Source organism: Mirounga leonina, unplaced genomic scaffold (genome assembly GCF_011800145.1).
Source record: "Mirounga leonina isolate KUSES-001 unplaced genomic scaffold, KU_Mleo_1.0 Mir_129, whole genome shotgun sequence".
Lineage (NCBI taxonomy): Eukaryota > Metazoa > Chordata > Mammalia > Carnivora > Phocidae > Mirounga > Mirounga leonina.
Genome location: NW_023270323.1, coordinates 50,567,483 through 50,591,303, shown reverse-complemented (window position 1 = coordinate 50,591,303; position 23,821 = coordinate 50,567,483). Strand labels below are relative to the sequence as shown.

General features: G+C 47.1%; 1 protein-coding gene across 3 annotated transcripts; it reads left to right on the top strand.

The window, feature by feature from the left end:
- Window positions 1-3,224: 3,224 nt before the first annotated feature.
- CUNH4orf19 (chromosome unknown C4orf19 homolog) lies at window positions 3,225-21,981 on the top strand. 3 transcript variants are annotated; one of them, XM_035005159.1, is made up of 3 exons: window positions 3,225-3,277; window positions 18,552-18,605; window positions 19,604-21,981. In XM_035005159.1, exons 2-3 carry the CDS (start codon window positions 18,574-18,576, stop codon window positions 20,517-20,519), a joined length of 948 nt encoding a protein of 315 aa, XP_034861050.1. In that variant the 5' UTR covers window positions 3,225-3,277; window positions 18,552-18,573; the 3' UTR covers window positions 20,520-21,981. The 3 variants fall into 3 exon arrangements, with proteins under 3 accessions (XP_034861050.1, XP_034861052.1, XP_034861051.1); XM_035005161.1 differs by lacking the exon at window positions 3,225-3,277 and adding an exon at window positions 9,775-10,023; XM_035005160.1 differs by lacking the exon at window positions 3,225-3,277 and having other exon boundaries at window positions 17,506-18,605.
- The last annotated feature ends 1,840 nt before the right edge of the window (window positions 21,982-23,821 follow it).

Below are 23,821 nucleotides of genomic sequence, written 5' to 3'. Positions count from 1 at the left end.
GCTGTGTCCATTGCTGGCATTCTGGGATCTCAGCCACCATCATCCTTGGGGACACGTTTGTCCCTCTCCTGTGTATAATGTCCTGTTTCCTATATCCCTTACTTTCCCCTCTTGGTTTACTCCTTCATTTGTTTGTTACGTTTTCCAATAGTTTCATTCACAGAAGGGGAAAGAGTGTGAATGGTAAATTTTTTGAGAGCTTTCATATCTGAAAATGTCTTTATCCGACCCTCTCACTTAATTGGTCATTTGGCCTGGTTTAGAATGGGTGTGTGTGTGTGTGTGTGTGTGCATGTTTAAGGAGCCTAAGACCATTCTGATCCCCAACTCTTTGAATATGATCTGGTTTTCTCTTTCTTAGAAGCCTGTATAGGATTCCAGTTCTGAAATATCACAATGGTGTGTCTTGGTGTTGAGTCTGTGTTTATTGATTGCGGTGGGCACTTGGTGAGTGCTTTCATCTAGAAACTCCTTCAGTTATGTGACATTTTCTCAGATTACTTTGTTGATGAATTCCTCCCCTCCTTTTATTTGTTCTTTCTTTTTGGAGCTCTTATTACTTGGATGTTGGCCCTCCTGGACTGGTCCTCTAATTTTCTTTCATCTTTTCTATTTGATTTTCTGTGTCTTTATCTGTTTTGCTACTTTATATGAGATTTCCTCATCTTTTTCTTCCAGATTCTTTATTGAAATATTCATCTTTGTTCTTAATTTTTCATAATATTTATTTATTTGAGAGAGAGAAAGAGAGTCAGGTGGTGGGGGGGGGAGTGGTACAGGGAAAGGGAGAGAGAGAATCTCAAGCAGACTCCCTGCTGAGTGCGGAGCCCGATGTCGAGGGGCTCGATCTCACCACCTTGAGATCATGACCTGAGCCAAAATCAAGAGTCGGACGCTTAACCGACTGAGCCACCCAGGCACCCCCGTTGTCTTGTTTTAATTTCCAATTTAGTTTTCTTCTCCCTACTTTTCATTTCAAGTGCTTTTTTGTTGGTTCGTTGGTTGGTTGGGTGCTTTCCGTCTGTCTTTCCTGTTCGAGACTTTCCTCAGATGTCTGGAGGACAGCTGGAGGGTGAGTGCCAACATTCCCAGAGCCAAGGAGAGGAGCATGCTGAGGCTGTCAGAGCTGCATGTGCGTATGTTCACTTAACCCCCAGTTTTGGATTCAGCACCCCTGCCCGCTGCTGTGTGTTCTCTACTATGTTCCTAGTCCAGAAACCCTGCCTTACCCTTTGCAGACACTAAACTAACATTCTTTGGGGCACCTGGGTGACTCAGTTGGTTAGGCGTCTGCCTTCGGCTCAGGTCATGATCCTGGGGTCCTGGGATTGAGCCCCGCATCGGGCTCCCTGCTTAGCAAGGAGCCTGCTTCTTCCTCTCCCTCTGCTTGCTGCTCCCCCCTGCTTGTGCTCACTCTCTCTGTCAAATAAATAAATAAAATCTTTAAAAAAAATTTTTTTAAATAAAAATAAACAAACAAACAAACTAGCTTACATTCTTTGGATGAGATAAAGAGTGGCACCCACCCCAAAAGCTGGGCGGGCAGAAAGAGATTTAGGAACCTAACTGCTTCTTAACACGCCTTCCAAATCATCCTGATTCTAGCCCTCCCCTCTTTGTCCCTACAACCTACTGCCACATCCCGTTGGCTTCCTACGATGCACTTGGCACATGGCAAGTCTACCAACCACATGGCAAGTTCCAAATTCTTTAAACACCAAGCAATCCAGAATATTCCCTGTCTTGCACATAGGGCTGTCATTTTATAGGGCACACAACACGGTGTCCCATTCACTGCAGTTTCCTGGTGCCTGGCACACAGTAGGAATTCAATGATTTGTTCACTAAATAATACTCCACCCTTTCCGGTCTCCTCTTTGTCATGTTCCCTCTATCTGAAAGGCCCTCCCACCTCATCTCACCGTCGTTATGTTTCCATTTACCACGGTTTCTCTCAAATTTCAGTGAATGCCTACTTCAGTGCTGCTGGCCCCAGCTATCCAACCCCCCCCCCGCAGGCCTTTTGTTTGCGCACCTCTGATGGTGTTATTTGTACCCGGCATAACATTTTAGTGATTTGTAACCTCTTCTGGTCTCCTTGCCCTCCACAACCAGATGGCTAGCTCCCTGAGAGCTTGCCTTTCTCGTGTCTTCCTTACCAAGTGATATTTGAGTTGAATTATGAACACTGTGGTAAAAACTAAGAATAACAGAATCATGGGGCACCTGGGTGGCTCAGCCATTAAGCATCTGCCTTTGGCTCAGGTCATGATCCCACGGTCCTGGGATCGAGTCCCGCATCGGGCTCCCTGCTCAGTGGGGAGCCTGCTTCTCCCTCTGACCCTCCTCCTGGTCGTGTTCTCTCTCTCTCAGAAAAATAAAATCTTAAAAAAAAAGAATAATAGAATCATGTGACATTTGGGCAATGTATTCCATTTTAACAAATTATTAAACAATAAGAAATAATGCTGAGTGAAAACACATTGCTGACAAGAAAATGAAAATGAATTACCAAAAGTATATAACCATTCCGATATTGCATGACAAATTTGAGGCAGAATTAATGATTTCAAGAAGTGATTTACTTAGAAATGGGCTAAGAGCATTTCTTGAAAAAGTTGTATCTATATATAAGTGAATTCTAATAATCACAGAAGTTGGTAAAAATCTGAAGATTAGCTGTACTTTCTCAAATCTTACATATTATTAGTTTCACTAAGCAAAGCTATTTTCTAAATTATGTATTTTATTAAAATATTGTACATGTATTCATTGAAACTTTGATATGTCTCCAGGAAGCAAATTCCTTGAATTATTTTTCTGTTTAGTTGAAACTTCACCCAGGAGAGAAGAGGTGTGTTGTCATGTGATGTTTATTAAATAACAACTATAGTTTTCCATTATTGAACGATTCCAGTATGCCCAGCACGTGATAGACTGCTTACATGTTGCGCCATTTAAATTTCACTACAACGTTATTTTATAAAAGAAAACACTGAAGTTTGGGTGGATTGTTCATTGATTGCTGGTTGTCAGCAGCTAGGGCTGCAGACCCAGACCTGGCAGGTTTCAAGACACTTGTCTTTCTGGGCCAGGAACTCCTTTCCCCCACATCGCTGCCTAGCAACCCCTCAGGACATGCTGCCTGCTGTCACTGTCAAGATGCAACTCGGCTGGGAACAGGAGGCAACTTGGAGACTCAATTTGCAACTTTTTTGTTGTTGCAGGAAGAGAAGTTAAACTTCGAGAGAAACCTAATGGACAATCTCCACAGCAGGTAAGCAATTTTCTTCTTTATGCTTTGGGAAAAGCAATCTTTCCATTTTCCATTAAATTTTCTATTACTCGGTCTTTCACTACAGTTTTTATTGGCCGAAACATTAAAGCCAGTAAACCGAGCAATCCCTGAGGTATGTCTCTTTCTGGCTTCATTCAGGTTTGAGTAGAATTTCGTTATTTCCTTTTTACTTGTGTTGTTTCGGGATACAATTCTAGAACATGTGAGATGAGCATGACCCAACTAAGTCTTCACACTGAAAGATTTACACTATGAGGAACTGAAACAAGATGGCGGAACATCCTCGCCTTGTTTGAGCTTAGCTAGAAATGTGCACGTCAGACAACTCAGACGTTTTGCCACTCGGCCCATGTCCACAAGTGGCTGCAGAGGCACAGTGAGTATTCATTTGGGGATTGCGAATAAATTTTAGCAGGTTAGATGAATTAGAATATGGAATCCACAAATAATGGGGATCAATTAGACCCATAAAGCAAGTAGATTAACACCAGGTACCTAGGAAGCTGTATGTAAGTTTGATATTTTTATCATCATCATCATCATTATTAAATGTTATTAAATATCCTGAGGGCATTGGGCAACTTTGAAAAGTTTTATGGGCAGGGAGAGTGATACGGTTAAGATTTGTGTCCTAGGGCGCCTGGGTGGCTCAGTTGGTTAAGCGACTGCCTTCGGCTCAGGTCATGATCCTGGAGTCCCGGGATCGAGTCCCGCATCGGGCTCCCTGCTCGGCAGGGAGTCTGCTTCTCCCTCTGGCCCTCCCCCCTCTCATGTACTCGCTCTCTCTCATTCTCTCTCTCTCAAGTAAATAAATGACATCTTTAAAAAAAAAAAGATTTGTGTCCTAAAAAGACCACGTGACTTCTATATGGCCAGTGTATTGGGTGGATGCAGGTGACAGGAGGATAATGTTACGGGCAGAGCAGTAGCCATGCACACGGAGAGAAGAGGGTGGGTCCAAGAGAGACAGTGTAAGAGGCAGCATTCCTGCCTTCATGTTGCTTTCCCCCTGGAATGTGGTTCAGAACTCCACCAGCACCATTATCTGCTCACCTTTGCCCACAAGCCTTTCTTAATCTTCCCAAGATTACTCAGGTGCTCCTTATGTAAGACTGGGTGACGCATTTCAGTCGTGTTAACACTAGACTAGTCATCTGCTTGTATGTTAAAGATTTTATTTATTTATTTGACAGAGGGAGATAACGAGAGCAGGAACACAAGCAGGGGGAGTGGGAGAGGGAGAAGCAGGCTTCCTGCTGAGCAGGGAGCCCGATGCGGGGCTCCATCCCAGGACCCTGGGATCATGACCTGAGCCGAAGGCAGATGCTCAGCCGACTGAGCCACTCAGGCGCCCCATGCTTGTATGATACTTACACATTTTTCCTTTGCTAGACTGTAAAATTATTTCCAGATCCCTGAGATTGAATTCAGTACTTGGCATGTAATAGGTGCTCAGAAAATATATGTTGCCTGAGTGGGTGGCAAGCCCTTTAACAAACAGCAGAGATCTTCTCTCTTTGTGTCCTAAGAACTAGCAGAATGTGCTGCCCCCAGTTAGGTGCTGAGGGTTAACTGAGGCCTTAGAACCATGTTCAGTCTCTTCAAGTGCACAAACTATTTTTACTCTACTTCAAAGAAACCTTGAGGATTCAGTTCTGCGTATGGAGAGGTCATCTAAAATACGGGACCATCTGTTTTTTCTTGTCCTCTGACCAGTTCATGCTTCCAGCCTTGAGTCCAGAGCACATTTATAAAATGAGGTGACTGAGTGGCATGTTCTCTAAGATTCTTTGCAGTTTGGGCACTCTAAGATACTGGGACTTACATAAGCTAGTTGATCCAAGCATCTAGCCTTGAGCTATGCTTGCTTTAAAAGCTGTCATTATCTGTACAAGACCGGCCGTACCCTATAAACTTCGGTTCACATCGCCTCCTCTAAGGCTTCCTCGTCATTTCCAGAACTTAGCTTTTTCTAAATGCTTCACGTTTCTTCCAGACTTCTCCCCACTCCCAAATAAAGCTATTTCCCAAATAGGAGGCATACTGTGTGTTGGAGATGCGCCCTGATTCCCATGCAGTTCCAGGGAGGATTCGGTCAGAACATCACTCAGAAATTCTGTTCACAGTGTCTAAACACAAATAGCAGCCCGTAGTTCAAGAATCTTCTCACAGACAATGACCATGAACATGAGAGCAGTCAACATTTAAGAACCTCCTGCTTGCCAGACACACTCCGCCAGGCCCATCACCATGTTTCAATCATGTGATTTTTTTTTTTTTTAAGATTTTATTTACTTGAGAGAGTGCAAGAGAGAGAGTATGAGCAGGGGGAGGGGCAGAAGGAGAGGGAGAGGCAGACTCGGGGGCTTGACCCTGAGATCATGACCTGAGCTGAAGGCAGACGCTTAGCCGACTGAGCCACCCAGGCGCCCCTAAATCACATGATCTTAATAGGGATGCTGTGAGATTACATGTTACTGTGTTCCCCATCCGATGGCTGGCAAACTCAGAAGTTAAATGGCTCACTGGAGATCACCCAGCTTTCAACAGGCCAATCCAGATTTTGACTCCAGAGCCCGTTCCCATAATTGCATCACTAGACTGTCTTCTGCATACTGGATTTTCAGGTTCTTTCTCCTCTTCTCTTAGACCCCCTTTATGATTTTATACATGTTCTTTGACCGGTCCTTCTGGTAATGTGGCCAGGAAAATGAAAGCAACCATGTGCTGATGCCAAGGCCATCTCTTATGTTTCCAAGCAGATACCCTACTAAAGAAGGGTGATGCTGACCTTCCTATGCAGCTTGAACCAAAGTCAGTAGATGAGCCCAGCAAACTGAGTCGAGATGAGTTTTGTCCGATGATACCATTACCATGGTGGTCAAGAGTATGCCGGAAGGGGGTCCCCTGATCGCACATGAGAAAGAGAGAGAACTGCACGTGATAAATGAAAACACATCATCTTCATTTCAGATTTTTAAAATCTTCTCGAATAAACTATACTTCTATTATCTGAAGATGTTCCAAAATGCACTTGTTCAGAAGGTCATGGTCTCCCCGCCCCCCATCTTCAGTAGGGTCTGAATCTTGGTGCCGTGGTGGTTATTCCTGAATAGCGCACTTGGTTTGGTTTTCAATGGCATCGTCTGTTGGCTCATCAGCCAACAAGATTCTACCCAAGGAGCAGAATTTGGGAAAAACATCTAATTCCACATGATTGGTGAAAATCTGTTATTTTCAATGAGGTTATGTAGATATTAGTTGAGATCTCTGTATGGTCCCAGTCACTTTCTTCTCAGAGCTGTCTGTGATGATCTGCACTGAGTTCCTCAACGTATACTTCAAAAGCACTTTAATAAGCACGGCGGATATCTGGATTACCACCGCTAAGAGTTTTAGGTATTTGTCTTGAGCTGTTGACTTGGAGCCTCACTGAAGCATCTAGGGGCATATTACAAATCCGCTTCCTGACACTATATTGATGATGCGGAGTGGGTCAATATGGCCCAGTGCCTGTACTAATAATAGGGAACAACTTCCTTATTTTACCAGCCGTAAAGAACATCTATAAGCTTATTTATTAATCACCATCACCCACACCCATCAGTGACGTTGAGTATTTTCGTGAGATTACTAAAAACAGCATGAAAGTCCTTATGCCCCGATTCCTTCTCCAATGGCAGTTTTAGAATACCCCTATGTAGATATAGGAGGGGCTTGAGAGCTTGGGAAGGGAAGATAGGAGGCTTGTAAGGAAGTTACATTGTACAGGAAACAGACTGATTTGTGGTGAGAAAGGGAAGAGAACTTGCTGGAGGTGATGGAGGGGCTTAAGTCCCTTCCCCAGCCACCACTGACATCCCCCATGGCCCGCCCTGTGTCAGGCGCGCAGCAAGCAACAACATGTATGTTCGAGAATACCAGTTTTTGCAGAGTCCAATGCTGTTGCCGTATATTCTTTAGTAGCGTAGCGAGAAGGCCTTTGACCAGGATACTGTTTGTATTAGGCTCAGAAACAGGAACCTCTCCTTTCAAACAGAAGAAAATTAGAGTCAGCGGGCTATGCAGATAATTGCAGAGCTGGAAAACCAACCGGTGGGGCAACACAGAGGTGGTCAAGGCAGGAAGACAGGAGCACCGCAGGGGGAGGTGCAGAACCGGATGCTGGGGCAGCAGCTGGAGCCATGGAGGGCAGTGAGGGAGGTACGGCCAGTGCCAGGATGGGCGGGATACTGTCCGAGCAGCGAGAGAGAGAGAGGGGAGAAATACCCCGGCTCCTCCCATCTTCCGTCTCTGCTCTTCTGCCAGCACCTTCCATTGCTGGGACCCCCCCCAGATGCAGAGGACAGGGGCCCCTCCCCGTCGCGCTGCCCAGGACACAGAGCCAGCAGGACGAGACAGGCAGTGCGCCAGCCCCGTGTCGTCGATTTGTTCCAGTTATTGCCCAACTAGTGAACATTAGGAGGTTCAAGTTGATCCCATATTTCTAGACACTTGGTTATTTTAAGTTGTCCCTGTTACAGCCCCCATAGAGATGGATAATAGACCGAATATAATTTAGAAAGTGTTTAAACGCAAATTCTGAAAAACGAAGTTTTTAGAAACTTGAGAAGATTGGAAAACTGCCCCAGTTGGGGATGGGATTGGGAACAGTGATGACGGGGATGAGTTTCTGACCAAAATGAAGAGGCCTGGCCTGCCTTGGTATCCGTACAGCAGTAAAGCACCAGTTCTCCAAGTGGGGGCCTCAGAAAGCAGCGTCAGGCGCTTGTTAGAAAATGCGGGTTATTGGGCGCCTGGGTGGCTCAGTCGGTTGGGCGACTGCCTTCGGCTCAGGTCATGATCCTGGAGTCCCGGGATCGAGTCCCGCATCGGGCTCCCTGCTCGGCGGGGAGCCTGCTTCTCCCTCTGACCCTCCCCCCTCTCATGTGCTCTCTCTCATTCTCGCTCTCTCAAATAAATAAATAAATAAATAAATAAAAGAAAATGCGGGTTATGGGCCCCACCCAGACCCAGGTGGAGCATGCCTCTGCTGCTGAGTGCCACCAGGATCCCCACGCACACCCCGGCCTTGATGCAGTAATGAATTAACGTCACATCTCCAAAGAGAAGCCCACTCTTAGGAACGTGCACTCCAGAGAATAAAGGCTGAGCTACTCAAACTTCTCCCCTACAACAGTTCCCACCAAGGGTACGGCTGACCCCAAGCTACTAACAGACTTGAAATTCCTGTATGCCTTCTGTTTAATTCCAAAAATTCATGCAAATTTTTGCCTTTTCAAACACACAATATTTTGAATTTATTTTTAAGCAAAAATAATGAGCTTCTTCCCCCCAAACGTTCAAATTGATCCATGTGTTATTTTGTGGCTTATCTTCACTTCCTAGTTCGTGGCCACATACCCTCATCCAAAAGATGGGCCCCCAAAACCAGCTCACGCATGGGCTAGCCCGCAGGGTCTGGGGGGAGCACAGGGATGGCCACGGGGAGGGACAGCCACATAGACAGCCCAGCAGCATCATATCTAACCTGGGGGGGAGGAACTGTAACTCTATACTCCACAGGTTCCTTCCTCCCCAGCCACTGCCACAGAATCATTGTCCAGACGTACTACAGGTGGGAGGGAGCAACCCAGACTCTCCGATCTGGGGATCTGACGAGCAGTCACTGCGTCAACAGTGGTCTCTATAGGATTGCGGAAGCCTTTTGACCCCACCATGATGTGGCCAGATTACGGAATAAACCTCCTCGTGCAGGGCCAGAGCTGGAGGAGGCCCTGCCATGTGGTGGTGCCACGGCCACCGGGACTTAAAGGTGACAGTCCGCTATCTGAAATATTCACCACATCACCTACTCCCTAACTTTGCCACACGGCAAAGCACCTACACTATTTATGCCCTAAACCTTGTCTCCAAGGCCTTTCCCATCCCCAGTCCCTCCCTCCAGTGTAGATTAAACAACCGCCATGTACTGCCATCTGGTGGTCACAGAAGCAAGCACACCTGTAAAATTCTGTCCGAGCCTAAATTAAGAGGATCCAGTTCCCTTTTGCAGAAGCTGCTGGATCCCCAACTGCTGTTTGTTGTGTAACCCAATGGACTCAGAAACCAACAGAACCTACCAAGACAGACGCCGGGAAATGTTAATAATAATGAAAATTAGAACAACAGCATTAATAATAGCTATACTGTATCACTGTCTAACTTATATCCACTTATCTATAAAACAGTGGTTCACGCCTTAAAGGATTGTTGCAAAGTTAAAAAATGAATGAGTACATGAAAGTTCCTAGAACAGGGGCGCCCGGGTGGCTCAGTCAGTTGGGTGTCTGCCTTCGGCTCGGGTCATGATCCCAGGGTCCTGGAATCGAGCCCACATCGGGCTCCCGGCTCAGCTGGGAGTCTGCTTCTCCCTTTCCCTCTGCCCCTCTCCCTTCTCATGCACGCTCTCTCTCTCTCTGAAATAAATAAATAAAATCTAAAAAAAAAAAAAGTTCCTAAAACATTACTTGACGCATAGTAAACCCTGAAACGTTAACGACCTGTTGTAAGTATTAATAAGTGCTGGCAGTATGCCAGACACTATAGTAAATGCCTTACAAACTTCTGACTCATTTAATTTTCAAAACGATCCCGGCAAGCTGGCACACTTTCATTCCCATGTTGCAGATTTGTCCGCTGAAGCTTGAAGAAGCTGAGAAATTTGCCTCGAGGTCACAAAGCTGGTAAGTGTCGGAGGGAGAATTGAAACGGGCACCTCGGAGCCTGGATTGCTCCTTTACCCACCAGGCTGAAATGCCCGTGTGCTGTGCTGAGTCTTCCCAAACGTTCGTCTCAATCCCATCCCACCCCACACATATACCCCACCACCACCACCACACATTCAAGACGAGAAGTGCTCTCAGGGAGCGCCCGGAGACCCTGGTCCAGTGCCTGGTACACGCTAGGGGTTCTTTGGAGAGCCGTGGAATCAGCGGGGACACCGTGTAATGGCCGTGACCATTCACGAAACATCTGTCTTAAGGACAGCTCACCAGCGACCACATCAGAAAAGAAAAAATGGTGTCAGATTTTGAGTAGGAGGAAGGGCCATAGAAATGTTTTTAAGATCCATCAGAGAGATTGCGATTTGCCAGTCTCGGAACCACAAGGAGAGAAAATTGGAGTGACATCCTCGCAGTTGGAAAAGTCTTGTTTTTCTGCATTTAACACAGACAGCAAGGATCCTGTGGCCCCAGCCGTGGTGAAGTTACGGGGCCAGGACCTGGCTTGTTCCTCCGAGTTCATGCAATGGAGGCACTGCGGGAGCAGTGTAGACACCCTCCTTGGGTGAACGCCCTGGCAAGGACAGCCTTGGGAAAGACCAAGGAGGCAGCCCTTTAAATAATATGATTTGAGTGGGCCCCAGCGCAGCCCTTCATCAAGAAATACCCATTTCAACCCTGACATTTCATCCTCAGAGACTGACTGATTCCTTGGCTCCTGAGAACTCAACCTCCAGCCCAATAGCCCGCGCCTCCCCCATTCTCGCAGGGTGGTCCCCGAGATCTGAGTCCTCACCCCTCCTAGGGGCTTTGCTGTTACATGCCCTCTCTCCCCCGGGGACTCCCTGGAAAGAGGCTGAGGAGACTTCTGCCAAAGAGCCTCACGCATGAGGGAATGAGCCAGAAAACTCGGGGCTTGAGGGAGGACAAGGAGGGGAAGCTTTTTGTATTTGGTCAGGATCTTGGGCTAGGGCGAGTGTGGACCCGGGACCCAAACACACCTCAGCGGTGTATTGGCCATGGTGTAGTTTACAAGCCATTGCGAGAAACCGCGCCCGCACCAGCGTCCTACTGGTGCCTGCCCAGCCTCAGTATTCAAGGGGACAACCGTGTGGAAACGAGGTGGAGGAGGGGGTCATGAGGGAAGTCCCCTTTCTTCACTGAGGCACCTTTTTAGGTTATCAGATTTGGAGGAGAGCTTTGAGGTCAGGGACTCCTTTTGCAGATAAAGAAACTGAGGAATCAGAGACCACAGAGTTTCCCATGTCTGCACTTGGTGAGCGAGCTATTGCTAACAGGTAACTTGGCCGGGCTGGTTCCCCCCAGACACGGTATAACACTTCGAGTTTGAGGCACAAAACTCCCCCCTGATAGTTAGGACTGTCATTTCAACCGTTGTTCTTCCCAAAATATTTCACAAAACACAAGTTTTGTTGGTTGTTAATAAGTCTTTTATGGGGGAAAAATTCTGTGGTCAAATAATTTGGGTAAATACTGATGTCAGCAAAGTGAAATAGTTCTTTTTATAATCACGAATGTGTTCATCTTTAATCTTTTTTTTTTAAGATTTTATTTATTTATTTATTTATTTTTTAAAGATTTTATTTATTTATTTCAGAGAGAGAATGAGAGAGAGCACATGAGAGGGGGGAGGGGCAGAGGGAGAAGCAGACTCCCCGCCGAGCAGGGAGCCCGATGCGGGATTCGATCCTGGGACTCCAGGATCATGACCTGAGCCGAAGGCAGTCGCTTAACCAACTGAGCCACCCAGGCGCCCTAAGATTTTATTTATTTGAGAGAGAGAGAGAGAGAATGAGCAGGGAAAGAGAAAGAGGGAGAGGGAGAAGCAGGCTCCCCGCTGAGCAGGGAGCCCGACGTGGGGCTCGATCCCAGGACCCCGGGATCATGACCTGAGCCGAAGGCAGACGCTTAACAACTGAGCCACCCAGGTGCCCTCATCTTTAACCTTTAATCTCTACTGTTCCCAAACCTATCTGACGAGGGACCGCTTTCTGAGAGGAAAAACCTACAAACACCTCTCTGCACATAAATATCCCATCAAACCCAGTTCTGGGTGATGCTAACACATACCGTAGCACATCAACTATTGAAGATTTTATTTATTTATTTATTTGAGAGAGAGAGGGAGAGAGAATCTCAAGCAGACTCCACACTGCAGGCAGAGCCCAACTCAAGGTTTGATCTCACAACCCTGAGATCATGACCTGATCCGAAACCAAGAGCCGGACGCTTAACGGACTCAGCGGCCCAGGCGCCCCGCACATCAACTATTGAGAATGCATAAAATAGACGCTGATAATAAAGGTCCTCATATAGTCTTTCAGGTTCTCCAAAATCACCCAAGCTTAGCCTCTTCAGGAGAAAAGAAACACACCAAGAGTTTTCAAAGGCTGTCCAGAAAGGAGGAAATGGATTAAGTGGTCTTAGAATTTAGCTTCTTGTCCCTTTTCTGTTGTGAATTCAGCACAGTCAGTGAAGCTGGGCAGGCCATCTCATATCTATCCTATAAAGCACCTAGCAATTTCTTCAGCACCTGGCAATTATCATCCTTCATTCCTCTTGAGCCCAGGAGCTCAGTACCCAGAAACCACTCACTAAATATTTGTCAACTTCACTTGCTGCCCAGGTTACATGAAATCCCAGCTGTTTTGTAAACACTGGCGAGTTGGTTTTTCAAAACGGAGCTGGAAATTTAAGCGTTTTATTTTGTGTCTCTCTCCCAAGCATTCCAGCTTCAATCAACTCAGACCACTTCCCCGCTGCATCCTCTACGGCTCAAGGGCTAGAACGCTCGGCGCCGAATGCCCTTGACCTGGGGAATGGCCCAAGGGAGGGTGTGCCCACCCATCTCTCTCAGCTCCTGTGCTTGGCTCTTTGTTTTGGGCCACTGGGTAGTCCGATCACGGGAAGAGGCAGGCCCTCTGTCGGAATAACCTAGAAAATCTCCTCCTCATCCTTAATTCACTCACAGCTCTCACTCACCCGGCATGCCTTCGTTTGAATAGCAAGTGCGAAGGGCCACGTGTGAGCTGGATGCTGCCGTGAGTTAGGCGTTGCCTGCGAGGAGCTGGGGATGGAAGGGGAAGCAGACCGCAGAGGACACCAAAGCACTCGTCCCCTCGAAGATGGCAGTGGAGGACAGGAGCCAGACCTTCTTGGCCTGTGGCGCTGCGGTGCCTGGGACTGGCTATTGAGGAAAGGTCTTCAGGACGTACTCAGGATAACTAAATCCAGAAAAAATCGGTGGGCTTGGGGAGCTCCCTTCCAAAACCTTATCCCCTGTGCTTCCTTAGCGGGAGTATCTTAATATCAGCAGTTTCCCGTCGGTGGTCCCTCCTAGTCCAGGGATACGCAGAACAAGAGCTGACATTAGGTTGGTGCCTTTTTTTTTAATTTCCCACTTTTTTTTTCTTTTAACTTTTCATTTTGACATTACATCAGGTTTACTGAAAAGCTGTCAGAAAAGTACAAAAATCTTCATATACCCTCCACTCACAGTCCCCCAAAGTTAACATTTACCACATTTGCTTTATCCTCTCTTTCTACACATGCACACACGCACACAAATTTTTTTCTAAATCATTTTAATAAATTACAGATACCATGCCCTTTCCTCCGTAATACTTCCCTGTGTATTTCCTAAGAACAAGGACGTTCTCTTATATACCCCAGTGCATTGATCAAAATCAGGCAATTAACATTGACTTAATACGGTTACCTAATCAATAGGCCTTACTCAGATTTCAACAATTGTGTCAATAATGACCTTTGAGCAAAAAGCGCATGCATTTCATTTGGCCATCATAGCTCCTTAGTCTTCTTTAATCTGGAATGGCTCCTCGCTCTTTGTTTTTCGCACTAGTACGTTTTTTTTCAAGGGTACAGGCCATCTGTTTTGCAGGATACCCCTCCATTTGGGCTTCACAGACGTTGCTTCACTCTTCCACCCAGGTTACGTTGTTTTGGCAGGAAAACCAGAGAAGTGAGGCTGAGTTCTCTGGGCGTCCCATCGGGGGCACCTGGAGCTGGTTAGTCTTGCCGAGTGCGGGCAGTGTTCCCTTTGGTAATCGGATGCAGGTGCCCTGTGTCCGGTGTCTCCACTGCCCAGATACTGTTGGAACCTTAAGCGTGTGCTGGGGAGATGCTTGGAGACTAACCATTCTGTTCTCCTCAGACCCTTGCCCACTAGTCTCAGCATCCACTGATGATTCTTGCTTGAATCAGTTCCTGTTATGATGGTGATCCTTCTGGTCCCGTGATTCCTCATGTGTGTGTGTGTGTGTGTGTGTGTGTGTGTGTGTGTGTGTGAGCTGGCTTCCTACCTGTAAGGCAGAACTTTCCCTTTTTAAATTTCCATCAGGGTGGATTCACAGGTCCTCGTTTTATGCAGTGGGTTATAATCCTTTGTATCAGTAGTATATCTATTTTGATGCTCTAATTGTCCCAGATTTGGCCAGTAGAAACTTCACGAGCTGGCTGGTTCCTGTCCTTTGCGTCTGTCACTCTTTAGGACCGTCACTATTCAAAGGCAGCCCTTGGCAACTGGGTTGAGCCTTTTCCTGTATCTCTTGACTTGCAGATGAATACTCAGCGTCTCTGCCTGGTTAGAAAACTGACTCTCCGTGGTCTTCCCGTCTCCCCACTCCCCCCAACCCCCCCTCCCCCCCCTCTGTGGAACAGGATTTTCCAGCAAGGAGACTTGACTAGTAACTGACGGAGTGTTAGCATGTCCATCCTCAAACACAGGACTGTTTAACTTCAACACAAAACACGGGGCAGAGTCAACCCCCAACATAGGACTCCAGGAGTGGCCAGTCACCTGTGGTGGATGGACATCCCATCCTAATGGTATTTGCTTTTCCCCTGTGCAAACCAGCTGAAGGTTGCAAAGGATTTGCCCTTTGCTTCTCTGTTGCTTTTTTATATTCCAAAGAGAAAGCAAATTCCGATTCTGCTAAGTAATGAAAGGCCCCTGACAGCTGAGTTCTCGCCTTCAAGCTAGCCCTTGTCAAGGGGGGCTGGGGGGGCGCTGAGAGAAAGCAGGTAGACTGCCCATTTTGAACTCAGTCTTATTTCAGACGAGCATGTATTCTGCCCCCCGCCCCGCCCCTCGCCCCCCATTTCCATGTGTCACACCAGGCAAGGAATATTCCCTTTTCGATCCTGGACATGGGAGAGCTCCTCGCTCAAAGCAAGATGTGGGTGTGGCAAGGACATAGGAAAAGAGAAATCAATTGGATTTGTTACTAGGAATCTTAACAGAAGGAAGACAGTTGTAGATAGGGGCAAGCAGGGGTTGGGTGTAAATACACTAGTCCCCACCCTTTCCGTCAGCGGTCACACAGCCTTGGACGCGGGAGTTGCCTCAGTGAGGGAAGGAATGCTGCCGGGGAGGGAGAGCCCTGGGCAGGTGAGAGAAGGCTGAGCCCTGACCAGGAAGAGGCTGTGTCCGCGGGCCGGAGAGGCTCGGAGCATGGCCCTCAGGTAGGAAACCAGGTCCGGAGGAAACCCATGTGGTGTGCCCCCAAAGGCCAGCCGTCGGGGGAGAAGCCAAGCTAGAAACCTGTTCTTGAAAGGGGAAAGCCATCAAAACATCCTTCACATTCTGTGGCTTTGGAAGAAAAATAGATCCTGTGGTTTTCCTGGGGGAGGAGGAAGGGCACCTCAAAGCCCCAGGTGGCTTGTAAATTCTTAAGAAACAAGGACGAGGTGGCTCTCGAGCTGGCCTCTTCAATCTCAGCGGTGTTGCATTTCGGTGCCCGTGGCCCCCAGGCCCCAGCCCCAGAGGATGGGGCCGGCAGCCGGGCCAGGCTTCCCCACGGTTGACCTTGGTCAGCCTGAGACCTGATCACCCAAGGTGTGGCTCAAGGCCTGCCCCTTGCTCACCTCCTCCCTTCTTTCCTCTCTCTCCCTTCCCTCCTTCCTTCCTGAAAACCTTCCCCTCCTACACCTCTTGAACTCCCCATCCCCAAATTGACCTTCCTGATATTTTTACAACGATTAATATTTTATGATGGTTTCAATGACGTGATGATGACCCACAGTCTGCCCTCTCTCAAAAACTTCTAAGACTGGTTTCTCCTTTTTTTTTTTGACTTTTTTTTTTTTCTTTTTTGCCACCTATCCTCCTGACTGATTGTGTTTTTAAACGGAGTCCAAGATAAATAAAAGTACTGCAAGTAGGCAGAGGGGGGCAGAGTTTTAGAGCAGGGTGGGGGAGGGGGGAGAAAGGGGGAGCAGGACTGATGGAGGGGAGGAGGTGCACGTGGTATTTGTTATCTATCCTGTTTGTCCAGCTGATTTGTGAATTATTAGCAGAAAATAGGCATAAGTGGAAGCAGAGGCTGGGAACAAAATTCCAGGTTCTGGAAGCGGGGTCATTTAATTGAGAGGGCTTTGAAGAAGGAAATGCTTGTACACACAAATTACTGGCTGAGCTCCCAATGATCTCTCCCTCCGAGGAACTTCTGTGGCACTTGGGGCTTCTATCTTTAAATCGGTGCCACAGTTGATAGAAGTATACCATTTGGCCCTTATTCCAGAAAGCAAGTATTACTTGGTGTTGTAAATGCGTTTGTTCCTGTGTGTGTGGTGGCAACTAGATTTTATCTTTCTTCGGTGCAAGGCCTCCATCCCTTTTTTTTTTTTTTAACATGCTGTGTCCAAACAGGTCCAAGTAATAAGTATGTGCTTCTTATGAATATTAACTCATATAATCGCCAACAATTCCTTATGGTAGACATATGATTAGTCCCATTTACAGATGGAATAGCTGAGGCCTAAAGTCATACAGCCAGTCAGAAGCTGGGCTTCGAACCATGTAATCCAAGTAAATCTCCCCAACTCCCAATCTACGATCACATCTGCAAAGACTTCGGTGGTTTTTTTTTTTTAAAGATTTTATTTATTTATTTGACAGAGAGAGACACAGTGAGAGAGGGAACACAAGCAGGGGGAGTGGGAGAGGGAGAAGCAGGCTCCCCGCCGAGCAGGGAGCCCAACGTGGGGCTCGAACCCAGGATCCTGGGATCATGACCTGAGCCGAAGGCAGACACTTAACAACTGAGCCACCCAGGCACCCCAAGACTTTGGGGTTTTTGTGTGTTGTTGTTGTTTGTTTGTTTTTTGGTCATAAGCAGTAACATTCACAAGTTCCAGAGATTGGGATGGGGATATCTTTGGGGGGCCATTTTTCAGCACTCCATAAGAGGTTATTTGTGGATTACATAGGCTCCGTAACCTACCCGTCTATAACCTTTTAAAGAGCACCAGTCATGGGGCGCCTGGCTGGTTCAGTCGAAGAGCATGTAACTCTAGATCTTGGGGTTGTGAGTTTGAGCCCCACATTGGGGGGTAGAGATTACTAAAAAAAAAAAAAAAAAAAAAAAAAACTTAAAAAAAAAATGAGAGAGCACTGGTCATTTTTCGTGTGAGTAAAGGCTTGTGAAGCAGTTGTGAAGGGCATCCTGGGAATTCAGCCACAACTGAACGAAGACAGAAGAGAGGCCAGGGGAGGCAGCGACACGGCCAATGATGAATGATCTCTCCCTCTTCTAGCGTGCACATCTTACAGGGACGGAGAGACCGGGGCTGTGGATTCTGTTATTGGCCTGTCTTTTTAAAGGGTGTAGATTTTAGAAATGGGAAGTGATTTAGAGGTTCTTCCACGCCAGCATTTCAGCTCTTCAGAGGAAAGATCCGAACAACATGATCAGTTCTACATGGAGGGAAGATTTGAGTCAGAGGAAACACGAAACTTGGAAAGGGGCAGGTGGGAGATAAAAGCAGCACAGAGCTGAACCCACCCGCTGCCAGGAGGCCCCAGGGGCCCGTCCTTGAGCTGGAAGAGCGTGGAGCCCTTGGCCCAGAGCCAGGTGTGGCCCAGTCATGGGAAAGGCAGAACAGGTGCAGTTTAGTCCCGGGTAAGCGTGGCATGATGACTGCAGCTGTAACCTCCTTGGGTGTCTACTGTGGAACACGCAGGTCAGCCACCGTAGCCAGATGTCCTTTAACACTTGAGTAGCTAATCCCCTGGTAAGGAGTCCTCTCTTCTCTCCTACACCTCCCGCTGCGGCACGGTGGCTGCACCCTGGTTGGGTTCCCGCGGCCCCAGCACAAGGCGATGAGCTAGGAAATGGCACAGATCCTTTTCAATCCCACCTTTCTCCCCCTTGCATTCTTCAGCCTGTGTTAACTCTTTTGCCGAATGGAGATGACACAGGTACCTCCCAGGGTGGGCGAAAGGGCCTGGCAGAGACCGGTGTGAGTGGATGTTTGAGAGCTCTGAATTCGCGATTTGGTATAAAGGAAGGGGTTCCCAGGAACCATGGCCTCCCTGACGCGCGTGTTGTCCTTTTGCCAAAAATTGTGACTCGATGAACTTGGAGTATCTAAGGAAGAGAAAGCAAACGTAATTTCTATTCACGTGTCATTCACTGTGTTCTCTCCTTTTTAACTTTCTTTTCCAGATGGTAACAAAAAACAATCCAGATGGGGTGCAGGTGCTGTAAAATGATACAAAGGTAATGTTGAAAAAATAACCTCTGAGTGGAGGAATCTGGGATTCCCGTGGGGGCCCTTCTAAAGACCATGCATGGATTTCGTGCATTTATCCCTCTTGGGGCATGACCACCATTGCTAAGAAATTATGAGTTTGGAACTGCTTTGATATCATTTAAGAGGACATGTGGCCTAGATTTTTTAACTTGTTTTGCTCACCGCTCAGAGCACGTTGGGAACGACATAATGCTCTGAGAGCAGATTTGGTTTAGTTGACTCTCCAGTTCCCCAGAGAGCTTCAGCACAAAGAAAAGCTTGGGTTTCAGAGATGATGCCTGACAGGGCGTCGCTGAAAATAAACCACGCCCATCACATACGTGTTTTTAATTTTGTCCAGATTCTATTTCAGAATAATTTGGATCCCATGAATAGAATTCTACACAAACTAAAACCTGACTAATTTGCTTCCTTCGCAAATAACACTTTTTATTATTCTAGTTCTACATCTGTAGCTATATGGCTGTATCCATTTAGTCATATGTATGTGTGTATCAGTTCTATTCCATTGTAATCACAATGTGATGGTAGGCTTTATTCAAAAAACATTTATCATAATAAATATTAGAAGTATCATTCATGTTAGTCCAGACTTCATATTTATTGTTTTAACGACTGCACGATATTCCATTAAGGGGATGTGCTTAACCACTTAGTCCCCTGTTATTGGACATTTGTTTTATTTCCCTGTTTGGTTGCTTTTAAACTCCATGAATCACTTTGTACTTTACTTTGTTTCTCTCTTGGATCTCTTCTTAGGCTCTATTCCTTTACCCCAACTCTATCTAATTGGTTTAGACACACATATAGGCTTAACGGAGTAATCGCAGAAATTAACAGGAATAGTAGAAGGAGGCAGAGCCTGCAGGAGAAAATATTAGTGATGGAAGCTAGTTATTCATAAAGGTAGTAACGAATAAAGTGAATTCGTGTTTAGCCTGACCCTCATCCTTGTCACCCCCAGCTATCTCTTTGATCCGGTTCAAGTGCCCTCCCCTGGCTATGTCAACGAGGTGAACAGCTACAAGGTGGATGAAGGTGACGCGGGTAAACTGAAAGGCAAACAGAGCGGCCAAGTCCTCGTGCACAAAAACGAGCTGCAGAGCGAGGGCCTGAAGAGGACGGCCAGCAGAGGCAGAGCCTGCGGCGGGCAGGAGCCCCACTGGCCTCCCCCAGGACCGCCTCCTCAGGGGGACACGGCGGGGGCATACTGTGCGGACAGGGCTGGCAGTGCCATCAATGGCATTGGCCCCGCCCCCGCCCCCCTGCAGCCCACTGGGGTTCATGGGCCCCACCGGGGAGACAGGGGCTCCTGCGTCAGGACCGCGCACTGCGTCGCCCCAACTCAACCCTTCCCGGAAGGACAACAGGACAGTGTGCTGCCGGCCTCGCAAGAGACCCAGCTCGTCCGAAATGGGGACCCCAGAGCTTCTTCCAGGGCAGAAGGTCCTGCCTTGCGAGTACAAGACCATGACCTCCAGATACCGGCCCCGGATTACCCTCCCCTTCGGGGCTCCACTGTAGACAAAGCTGATCCGGAAGAAAAGGACTGTCTTTCCAAGAGCCAGACTGACGACGAAGCCCCGGCGGGAGTTTCCCCCAGGGTGGGGGAGCACGGTTCGAACATGCCCTTCCCCTTGAAGAGAAGTTGGGATTCGTTAAGCGAGGCCGCGGCGACAGAAGACCTAAGTGTCTACTTTGAAGCAGAGGATGCTGCTCAGGCCGCGCCCGTGGTCGATTGGAGAACCGGGTGGGAGGATGCACCTGGCTCCGCGGGAGAGCCGGGTAGGGACGCGGAGGACGAGGATGCGGCCGTGGCCGAAGCCCTCGCAGCCTTAGAAGCAGCTACCGCTGGAGAAGACGTGGATGAGGCAGATTAGGGCCTGAGCAGGTGTGGCTGCGCGCACGTGGGGTACGCATGCTCCGTGGTCGGAGCTGGTGCCCCGCAGCCTGCGCCCCCCGCAGCCTTACAGGTGGTTTGCGTCAGCATCCGCGCTGATGATCGCGGGTGCCCGCACCAGGCCGCTTGTTGTTAAGTATGGACAGCACCCCTGTGTCAACGGGCGATCACTCAGGGCGCCAGATTAAAAATCAGAGTGCAGGTGCCCACGGCACATGCGGGAATCAAACAGCCTGCTCGTCGACCCACATCTCCCTCCAGAACATCTGGGACAGATGTGCTCGAGAATGCTCTGAAATCCCAGCGCTTAATCCCCACCCCTCCCACCACCACCAAGGGCACAGAATCACAGAACATTCTGTTTGTAAATTCGTTGTCTTGCTTTTGAGAGCCAGACATTGTACCCAACCTGGAAGAAGTAGCTACCCCCACTGAAAGTGCCTAGTGTGTCCCCAGAGCATGGCTTGCCTTCAGGGACAGTCACCCAGGGAACTAATCACTAACCACTTGTTTGACATGGAGTTAAACTCAGCAGGCTTCAGGATGGAGCAGAAGCCACCAGTAAGCAAATGGTTAGTCATTAGCTGTGATATTAGGACACCTTGACCTTAACTTTTTTACATTATTACTTTTTAATCTCCTTTGGGACTGGGGAGGCCGCCAAAATAATTCTGAAAACTGCTTGTGTTGTATTTGAGTTTTAAGTTCATGAGATTGGGAAGAGCGAAGAGATAGATGTTTTATGCCACTTAATGTCGATTCTGATTAAAATATAACAACATATGTGTCTGTCTGTTGTAACTCAAAGGTGGTTCTCATTTCCCAGACTGAGTGTCAGTAAGCCTTGATGTTTCTTTCCATTTCGAGAGCTGCACTACTGAGTTACAGGAGAACCAGTCCATTTGCTGAGAATGGCTTTGGCTGTTTGTCCCTGCCGTTCAAACTCATGACACCACGTACTCCGATCTTACCTAAGGATGAGCCACAGCCCTCTCTGGATGCCAGCCCTCTGATTTATAAAAGCAAGAACTGCCATTCTGACGTGACTCAGTGGAGAATTTAGAGGATGGTCAAGTCTCTCTGGAAAAATAAGAACATGGGAGATGCTCTCATATGGCATTTCATAACACAGGCTCTGAAACCTGGCTGACCTTGGTTTGATATCCAGCTTTGCCACACGACCTCGGGTAAATAATTTTTCCCTTCTATTTGCCCATCCATTAAGTGAGAATAATAGTATGTATTTATAAAGATTGAATGAGATTATGCAAGTATTTATCATAGTGCCTGGCACACAGTAGGCACACAATAAAAGGCTAAGTCTTACCAGTTAACAACAAATCCTTGAAGAATGGCTTTATGTCCTCACAACTGAAAACTCTAACATTGTCAATGTCATCGCTGCACTTTGGTGATCATTTAAATAAAAAGGTGATTTCTGAGCTTCCCAGCATCTTTAAGGATGGCACCCTTACAAATGCTTACCAGACATACATTACCCTGGGTTTGTTTGGTGACACGCCAGCTCCACATATAAGGTCACACCGAGCACTGAAAATATAAGCTGTTGTCATTGTTAATTGCATAATCGGAGGATTTGCTATTGTACTTAGTACACGGAATGCTTCCTATTTGAGAGTGGTCCCTTCAAGAGTTTCCCAAAGTATATCTGTTGGGATTAGGTTCAGCTGCATGTGATACATGGCTTATATAAAAATAGAGATGTATTGAGAAGAAGTATTAGAAGAAGTCCAGAGTTAGCAGTCCAGGGTGGTAAGAGTTCCATCCTATCAGGGACCCATGATCCTATCATCTTGGCTTCCTTCTCAAGATTACTGTGTATTCCAGTCATTACATTTGCTTTCCATGCAGGGAAAAGAAGGAAGGAATCTCCCTCCCTTCCATTTATACCTCCTTGGTCAACATCTAGTCACGCGGTCACATTTAGATGCAAGAAAGGCTAAGAAAACTTATTTCTCTGTCTGGATTTTCCAATTGAATTCAGGATTCGCTTACCAAGAAGAGGGAGAATAGACATTGAGTGTTGAGGTGGTCAGCTTGCTGTGTCTGGTACGCCAGGGCCTCAGAACACAAGAGCCTGGGAGAGAGCCAGTTTGCAAGAGGTTGAAAGATTGTACTCACACTTGGTGTAACAGAAAGGGATTGAACTTTTGGTCCAGTGGAAGGAGGACTGGACAGCTACAAGGTATCCTGACTTCCCGTGGCCATCTCTACAACAGAAGGATGAAAGAAGAAAATTCAGACAGAAAAGGGGTAAGGTAAGGTGAGGAGTTAGTGCAGACAGGTCTCTTTGCTTGGCACCTGTACGTAATTTCCCATTTTGAGACCACTGCGGATACTTCACCATGTTAACAGTTCTCCTAAGTTTTAAAGATTTTTTGTGCAAATAACTGCTTCAGAAAGGTTAGCAGATGACCAAGATTTTTGAGCGTCTGTTTGTTTTTTTTAAGCTGTCATGACGCCTTTTGTCTACCCCCATATCCAGGCTCTACCAAAGGATGTCCGAATCTTCAGATTGAAAAGAAATTTCAGATTTTAGCTTTATCCACCAGGTTGTCTAGCAACTGACTAAGCATCCTAATCTGTGGAGTGTCTTTCTATGGCCTAGTGCCACCCCCTATCAGAAAAGTGATGATTGGCAATAGTGAACTTTTAAAATATTCTGGACAACTTGAAAGCACAGATGCACTCTGAATGGAAGTCACTGGCTTGGATTAGGAGGGGACATCCTGGTCTTTCATGATCTAAGCAAATTGTGTCATGTGGCTATTTACCACATTAAATCTTGATTTTGATATAAAATTATTTCTATATTGTATGCGTGTGTGTGCGCGTATGTATACATTTTTTACTGGGGCAAGCTGGACCATCATGTAAATAGAAAAGTAAATGTTTTTCTCTGGTTTCCAAGGCAGAGAGTAGCAAATTGTTGTAACTGTCAAACCAGATGTTTAAAGGCACAAAGAGAATTTGAGGCTGCTTAGCACACGCCCATTTTGTCCATACTTAGTAACTGCTGGCCAGTCACTGTTTCTCCCTTTCTGCTTCACTCTGCCTCTGACCCAAAGGATCAGACTCTCTCTTCCTGAGTCTTCCATCAGTATTTCCAAGGAGGAGGCCCTCGGAAGAATGAAGGGCCACAGAATCCAAGCATGTGAGCAAAGATCTGACGTCCTTCATTTTGTCTCTGTGAGGTCACAGGAGTGAGGCCTCCAGTCTTGGACGTGAACTTTATGATGAAAATGTGGAAATCCTTGCTTT